At 43.7% G+C, this 8,453-nt stretch overlaps 1 protein-coding gene across 1 annotated transcript; it reads left to right on the top strand.

The window, feature by feature from the left end:
- Window positions 1-31: 31 nt before the first annotated feature.
- On the top strand, window positions 32-6,836 carry FCF1 (FCF1 rRNA-processing protein). The gene is made up of 8 exons (XM_071745992.1): window positions 32-55; window positions 137-204; window positions 1,151-1,222; window positions 1,501-1,649; window positions 2,075-2,147; window positions 3,014-3,101; window positions 3,515-3,609; window positions 4,607-6,836. Exons 1-8 carry the CDS (start codon window positions 53-55, stop codon window positions 4,653-4,655), a joined length of 597 nt encoding a protein of 198 aa, XP_071602093.1. The 5' UTR covers window positions 32-52; the 3' UTR covers window positions 4,656-6,836.
- The last annotated feature ends 1,617 nt before the right edge of the window (window positions 6,837-8,453 follow it).

Below are 8,453 nucleotides of genomic sequence, written 5' to 3'. Positions count from 1 at the left end.
AAGTACCGGAACCGGAAGCGACGGGGGTGGCGGCAGCGGTGGCAGCAGCAGCATGGTGAGGAGGGAGTGGATCAGGGGGTTGAGCCGAGTCGGGGTCTCTGCAGCTCATGATGGGTGCATGTCCGTGTCCTTGCAGGGGAAACAGAAGAAGGCGCGGAAGTACGCGGTCATGAAGCGCATGATCAGCCTCCGGGACCAGCGCATGTGAGTGTGGCCGCCGCTGGGCCCGGTCCCACGCGGGGCTGGTCGGGTCCGTGTCCCGCTAGGGAGGGGCGGGAGGCGATCCCGGCCTAGGCCTCTCGGCCGCCCTCCCCATGAGGGCTATGTCATGTCCTGTGACCCGACCCAGACGACAAGCAAAGGAGATTTGGGCTGGACCCCCTTGCTTTCCAGTCTCCTTCTCAGAGAGCAGCCTAGGTGTGGATGGATGCAGTCCTCCTCCCAGGCCTGTTTTCCCTTTGGGGTTAACAAATGATGGCCCCCTCAAACCATCCGAATACCCCTTAACCAGATTAAGGCAAAAACGTCACAAAAGGTCTGTTTCTCTACAACTGAAATAGCAATCTTATTGGTCTAACAGTTAAAGGTTATTTTGGAGCAATTCCTAGGGAAAATCACCCACAAATATGAATGTATGTATGCGTGTATATATATTTATGTATGTGTATATATATATGTAAAGGGGAAACACTTATAGAAAGGTGTGTGAGGGGGAGGGGGTTGTAGGAAAATATAGAGAGACAGGAAATCACCAGTCCTGGATCCAAGAGTTGAGCCAGCCAAAGGGGGAGGGTTGGTGTTGATGAGACTCCCAAAGGCCCCCAGTGCATCCCCTCATTTTATAGGCCTGTCTCCTTTATGACTGGGCAGGTAGAATGGACTTAAGTCCCTTCTGCTCCCCAGTTGTTTTCCTCCTCAGTCTTATCTTTATCATCATGATGTGCAAGACATGTGCAACTGCCACATGCAGTTGCTTATCACCATCTTCTTCATCTCCAGCAATCCCTTTCGAAATGCTAATGAGGATTTGAACGTGGATCGGTGCCACTCCCTGCTCCCATTTCTATTGGAGTGCTAAATGGGTTCAGTGGGGGGAATCAGAAGGGTTCCCCCAGCCAGTTCCTTACCGGGTGCCTGTGTTTCCCTGCAGTAACGAGAAGGACCGGGCGAAAGCGCGTGTGAAGAAGAAGGAGGACCCGAGTGCCATCAAGGAGCGGGAGGTGTAAGTGCTGCTGCCACTGCTTGAGGACAGGGGGATGGAGGGTGGGCCAGACAGCCTCTGTCAGTGTTAGTGAGCACAGCTGCCCAAATAGGAAATGGTGCCCCCCAAGCCAAGGGGATGGGCTTGCAAGGCTTTGGGAGGGTGGCCTGATAGGTCATTCTCCCACACCACCTTGTGTTTTTTCTACTCATTACCCTTCTTTCATTCTATGCAAGTTGTAGAGTTGGATATGTTTTTAATTACAATTAACTGATTTGAATTCTTTGTCTTCCTGGCAGCCCCCAGCATCCCTCTTGTTTGTTCTTCCAGTACAATACCCAACTGGGTCCCCCTTATCACATCCTGGTTGACACTAACTTCATTAACTTCTCCATCAAGGCCAAGCTGGACCTCGTGCAGTCAATGATGGACTGTCTCTATGCCAAATGTGAGTGTCTGCATCACTCACAGCTTCTTCTGGACTGTATAGTGCCACAGCATGCTTGTGAAGGGCTTGTACCAGCAGCTGATGTTAAGAGAAATCTTGAAAAAAGGATATGTGCTATAATATCAAGCTCATTATTAGTGGCTGTGATCACCTTGGAACTGTCTTTGGTTTCAAACAGCAGTCTTAAATGCTAATGTTGGCAATTGCAAAGTGTTAATAATTTAAAAATCTAAAAATACATTGCATGGTAAAACTCAGCAGCTCTACATTCTGTCAGTTTTCAAGCTTATCAGTACTTGTAAGTTTAAAAATGTAAGCAATATGTAGAGTTCCTTAATAGTTAACTTCTGGGGCAGGTGGTCAAGACTGTAGGGATCTGTAAAGAAATACTGCTTAGTTTTAATATAGGCTTTTTTTGTATGTAGGTATTCCATGTATCACAGATTGTGTAATGGGTGAAATTGAGAAGTTAGGACAGAAGTACCGTGTGGCATTAAGGTAGGTGCAGGGTTTCTGAAACTTAATGTTTTAATATAAAGAAATGCAAAGTTTTCCATGAAGGTGCTCTTACACTAGACAGTAGTTAGGTTGTTGCAGAGTCCCAAACTTGGTTTTGTTTCTCTGGCTTTATGAGCTCAGTACAATGGCTCAAGTTTTAGATTATTTTTTTAAAAACTAAATGCTAAGTAGGAGTGCACAGTATTGATCTGTAAATCTCTTTCCCCCTAAGACTTTCAAAATAACACTTCTTCTCAAAATAGTGTGGCTTTTTTTACATTATAGAAATTTCTAAAAGTACAGTGACCCAAGTCATACAGAATCTCATGTTATTCCTGTAGGAATACCTAGCACCTACTGGTAACCTAGAGCCAGGTTATTGTGTGATCTGTACAGGTTCACTTCAGTGTACTTGAAGAGTTGTAGCTCTCTAGGTGTACCAGTCATATATTGCTCTTTACTTTTTATTTTGGCCTGTTGTATTGTAGGTATCTGAGTGCATCCCCTAGGCAGCTTTGATGTTCCCCTTCAGAGGGGAGGTGAAGTGCTCTATATGCATGGTACAAAAGATCAGGGACCAGAAGTTCTAGTTCTTCCCACAGGTCATTTGTTTCAAATTACTTTGTTAGGCAAGACCGTAACATGGTGGGGATCTTGAATCCAATGAACAAGAACCCTTAACTTAAAATTATTACCCAGACAGGTTGCATGATTTTTTTGCACCTCATTTCAGTTGATGGTTGTGTAATATTTGCTCCATCCCTTCAGCCCTTGTGTGCTGCATGTCACAGACAGGAGCAACCCCATTCCTCTGTTCTGTGTTAGTGCACACTCTGGGCCGAGTTCTGCCTTATCTGTCCCCACAGAATTGCCAAGGACCCTCGGTTTGAACGTTTGCCATGTATGCACAAAGGAACCTATGCAGATGACTGCTTGATACAGAGAGTCACTCAGGTATCTGTTTCTGAAACATTCTGTGCTAAAATATACTAAAAATTCCTGAGCCCTCCAAGTTACTGATGGTTAAAATTTTCCACAAAGTAACTGTTAATTCTCACTACTCATAGTGATCATTTACATTTTCAGTCCTAGGACAACTTTTTTTGAAGCAAGGTACATGCTTCCTTGAGCATTTTTGTTGTATAGGACAGCATCAAGGAACACTTGGGATGTAAAAGCTGTCATCTGGGAAGGCTGGACAGACTTTAGATGTTTCTATCAGTTTTGTCCAAGTAATGCCTCACTAAGGACTCGTATGCCTCTTGTATTAAATGAGCCAACTAAACAGAAGCTTTTACTCAGCTTTATCTTCTTTCTGTGGGTTCATTGTTGAATCTTTTTTTTTATCTTTTTTTTTTTCTTTGCAGCACAAGTGTTACATTGTGGCCACAGTGGATAAAGAGCTCAAGAGGAGAATCCGAAAAATCCCAGGAGTGCCTATAATGTATATTTCCAGGCACAGGTAAGGGACCTCTGAGAGGAAGGAACACTGCCTAGCAGAATCCTTGTCTGATGCAGACTCTGTCACTGTGTACTTCTCTCCTGCATGGTTTATAGTGCAGTGTCCAGTAAAAGGCCTGGTGTTTGCACAAGAGAAGTACAGCTGCTGCTGGGAAGAGACTGGTCGCAGACCCACTTTTATTGCTGTCTACATGTTCGCTTGCTTTTACCTAGAAAACTGGTTTCCTTGAGGCCAGTGTTTCCGTAGGTCTGTTTTGTTAACCAGCAGCAGCAAGGCTACCAGGCAAATGCATTCTACTGGTTAATAAGGAAAAGAACCATGTTTCTTTCATAGGCTATTTGGTAGCTTTGTGTACTCTCATCTAAGAGACTGAATTTGCTTCTTAGATAAAAATAGAAGTGTGCCAGTGCAGCAATTTCAATGTAACATATTTTTCCAGTATCTGCAAGTACTGGCTCACTTTATTTGTTTTTTATATATACAGAGGAGGTAGTTTTGCTAGCAGTGGAGGCAATGAGCCTAGTAATACACTGACAGGGCAGTATGTCAGAAATTAGGAGTTTGATTGTTATAAACATGTGAAGTCTTAATTGATCTAGAAATAGAATATGTCTCAGAACATTTTTCTCAAAAAAAATCTTTGCCCCTTATTCTCTGTGGCCATGAACTGTAAGTTGAATGGCCAAAGTTTTATTCTCCATGGTGGCCTGCTTTTAAATCTTAAGTCAGATTTTACAAAACCACTGTTTTTTTCCTTCTCTGGAGATGGTAAGGTTTTGAGATACCCAATTTCTGGATTTGAGGTGAAGGACAACAGCAACCTTATGAAGGCTTTTCACTTTCAAAAGTAATGCATTTCTTCCTGGGGATCCAAGTGGCAGATAGAAATGCACCAAAGCTTCTTGCTGTTCAGTCTGCCTGTAAGCCTGTTGCTGCATGGGGAGGGGAGCAATGTGTAGCAGGTCATCTTCACAGGTTTTCCCTCTTTCTTTCTCAGATACAATATTGAGAGGATGCCAGATGATTATGGAGCTCCTCGGTTCTAACCTGTCCAGCCATCGATGCCAGGACTCTGAGCCAGGATAAGGATCCTTCTGGTTCCAACCCCCCTCCTTTCATTTTTGCTGGGTCTCTGTTTTTAGGACTGTGGGTGACTTTGGACTGACTTCATAGTCTTGATCTTCTAAGAAAAAGCTACTTCCAGGAGTCTGCTTTTATTCATCTTTACTCTGACTTGGCCTGATTACCACAGCTGGGAAAAGCATATGGGAAAGAGAGGGATGCAGTGACTAGAATAGTCTTAATTCCTTGAGATCATTGGAAAAAGTTATTTCAGCTTTCTGAATTAAATATTGGTGATGCAACTCTGGCTGAGAATGAAACCACTGAAATTTTACAAGTTTCTTATTGCTGTACCTGCAGTAGGACAAATATTCCTCTGGGAGACTTCTCCACAGCTGTCCTACAGAACCTGCATTCTGGAGAAAAGCCTTCAAATCTGCAGGAGTTGGCATCCTTTTCCTGGGCCAGTGATCTGGAAGATTTTTAATTCAGAACTGATGGGCTTCTATTCAACTGTACAATGAATGGATTGGGCTTGGTATCCTGTTGAGATTCCTATGTTTGTACTGGGTTAGCTGGCAGCATGGTCCTTTTGCTTGTATGCAGAGTGACGGAAGGGAAGAGCTGAGTTGGGACAGACCTCTCCCTCTTGTTTGCTTGGCATCTGTGCACCTCAAAGCCTCACCCCCTTCCTTTAGGTGTCATGGAAGAGGAAGAAGATACCAGGCTTGGATAAGAAGGTATCAGACTGTGGAAGGTGTTGATGTAAGCTGGGAGCAGAGTAGGTGGAAGGAATTGGAGCGATGACTGTGGATCTTTGTGAGTCTGTCACAGAGAGCAGCAGCGTTTGCTGCAAGGAAGGAAGTGGTCAGAGGAGTGAGGGGAAAGAGATGGTTAAGCCAAACAGAGAAAAGCCATGGAAAAATTGTTTCAAAGCTGTAACTCAGCATTCTCATATCTTCTCCATTATGCTTTAATTTTAGCAGTATAATTTGCTCTTCTGATCTCTGCTTCACAGCGAGGAGAACTGTTTTAAGACTGAGAGACTACAGAGAATATGAGGGTCACCAGGGGCCAACATGCTGTAGTGTGCTTCCTGGCCAAAGTGCTGGAGCTGGGGTATAGTAAAGGGGAAGACTGAAAATTTATATTCTTGGTATAATTAAGAACATTTCCAAACTTTAGAAGAGCATTTATCCTGTAGTGCCTTACAGTGGTTCAAGCTGCAGAGATTGGCTGAGCTCTCATGTATATATGAGATATACAGCAGAGATAATACCTCTCCTCTGCTAATCATTTCCTGTCCTTGGGAAATGCCTTGACTTGCTAATAACTTTCTTGCTAGCATTGTGCCTCTACAGAGTCTGCAGGAAGCTTTGGGAACACATCAGTCTTACCCCTTGCACTATCTCTGCTTGGTGCAGGCTCATCTACTAAACTCATCCCTGAAATAACAGCATACTGACACCTTGCAAACACAACCCTTTCCAAGCTATCTTAATTTAAGTTAATCTTCTCCACTTCCAGCCAGGAAGAGAGTAGCAAACAACTAGGAGATTTTACACTTGATGTATAATTATGAATTTCAAAAATAATAGTTTTCTTCTGTCAATCCAAGTCATTTTTCCTTAAGATAAAAGTATTGTCATCAACACTTGAAGACCATGTTTAGTCAAATGAGGACTGAGAAATAGTTGTAGGATTAGATCTGTGTAACTTGTTTTTCAGAATAATTCTAGTTTTGAAAAATTTCTTCAAGTGCAGAGTCAATGAAAATTGTTCCTGTGCAAATAACTGCACTTGAATTAACCTAAACTGAAGGGGACTGGGGAAGAAATAAATGGGTGCTCATAGTAATATTTGATAGAAGCCTTTCTGGTGCTGGAGAAGAGGTCAAAGGCACAGCAACATGATGAATTTGTGGAATGTTTGCCTGCCAGCAGAATGCCTATTGGAGGGACTTAATGAAATTTTTAGTGTCTAGTATCAACAGTGGGTAGGAATCAAAGCATATGTGCCCATTTAGCAAAGTCTTTTGCTCCTTAAATTAATATTCCATGTAATCTGCCTTGCTTGTTTTAGTAACAGGCCTAAGGCAATTCCTAAAGAACTGTTAAGAGTATTGGAGGGTGAAGTGCAGTAATAAAATATTGGCAGTGATTGAACCCATCAGGAAATTTTCATAAATTGAGTATAACTGGAAAGACAGAAAAATTTATTAGCTCAAAGGGCCTGGTCAGAAGAGAAACACAAGACAGGAAAGGACGACCTGAGTTACTTAGTCCTTCTCCTGCAGTCCCCAGGGACTTGTGTACCAGACCTTTAGTTCACAGAGAGGCATTTACTCCATGCATACCATGACATCCCAACCTCGGATCCAACTTACAGTATGTCAGAGGAGGAAAGATCATTATCTGTTTAACAGGAAAGGGTTCAGTGAGAATGCTTTCATGTTCCTATGAATGCAGAACTCTGCCAGTCCAAGCCAGACGAGAAATTCCTTTCTGACCTGACTGGCAGTAGGTTTAAACCTGCACACGAGTTAGATATCAATCAGATGCCTGCAATGTTTCTCAGTAACTCCAGGGAATCCAGCCTCTCCCCTAACATCCTGTCTCTTGCTGTAGCCAGTTTCCATATCCTCAGAAGACAGATAGAACAATCAAAAAAACACAAAAAGAAAGTCTGAAGTTATGTAAAGAATGGGACAAAATTCCTTCCTCATTCTGGGAGCCACCAGAAGGCTCAGGATTGTTGCATGTTATCTCCAGACAGTGGGAAAATATGTAAGCTGCTGATCCAATTTACTTTCAAAGTAAACTGGCTCAAAGACTTTGGAAATATGTTAATTATGTGTATGATGCAAAGGAGGTAGGGGGCTAGAAGTGCAGATGTTATCTGGAAGTCATATTCATAGTAATAGAATCTTACAGAGTGCAACCATAGACAGGAAAGGAGCATTAATCACCTCTTGATGAAAAGAAAGTATATTAAAGTTTAGAAAAGATAGTTCTGTGTGTATTAAATTAAGGTAGCTTTCTTAAAGATCTGTAAACAGGATTCACAGTCTGCTTGAAGCTTTTCTTGTGGATTCATGGTCTATGACTTTTATGGATTCCCTGAGATTTAACAGCAAATTAAAAAGTCCAACTGATTGAACATCAGGATAAGTATGCAGGTTTGCTCTATTTGGGTAGAAGAGCAGCCACTACATGGTTCCACTGCCCAGCCACTACAATTCACAAGCACAAGCCCTGGTGTCTTTTCTCTGCAATGGGAGTTCAGCACCTTGGATAAATCTTTGCTAACTGGCTACGGGATGCATTTGTGTTTTTAACTCGTCCTTCAGTGTGGTGAGAGAGAAGCACAAGGAAAAAAATCTGCTCCTCGGTGCAGATGCTTTTGTAACAGATGAGGCAAGTTCACACATCTGCCACTCCACCCCCTGGTTTTGCTTCTAACTTTTGTCACCAGCGTGTTCACTGAACCCGAAACAAAATTGTTCACATCACTTCCAGGCTATGGATCATCGGGCCCGGCCTCTGTCCCCAGGCAGAGGTCAGGACTGCCACTCAGGGGGTACAGGGCCCCTGCCCCAGCCCTGGCTCAGCTGCGTTTGTGCGCACACTCCTATCACCCTCCAATTGTTACAGTTCCGTGGCTCTGCCATCGCTCCTCGGGTCACCGACACCGCCTTCGCAGTAGCCTCGGGGGCTGAAGCGGCTCGGCGACACTGCCGCGGGATGGGGCTGCTGCGGGCGGTGACAGTGGCACAGCTCCTG

The sequence above is a fragment of the Heliangelus exortis genome, chromosome 5, assembly GCF_036169615.1.
Source record: "Heliangelus exortis chromosome 5, bHelExo1.hap1, whole genome shotgun sequence".
NCBI classification, from domain to species: Eukaryota; Metazoa; Chordata; class Aves; order Apodiformes; family Trochilidae; genus Heliangelus; species Heliangelus exortis.
The sequence above is the reverse complement of the archived record's forward strand: the minus strand, read 5'-3'. Positions and strand labels throughout refer to the sequence as shown.

Coding starts and splice junctions, on each gene's coding strand:
- FCF1 (XM_071745992.1), top strand. Junction 1,650..2,074: donor GGACTGTCTCTATGCCAAAT/GTGAGTGTCTGC, acceptor TTTTGTATGTAG/GTATTCCATGTATCACAGAT. Junction 3,102..3,514: donor TGATACAGAGAGTCACTCAG/GTATCTGTTTCT, acceptor TTTTCTTTGCAG/CACAAGTGTTACATTGTGGC.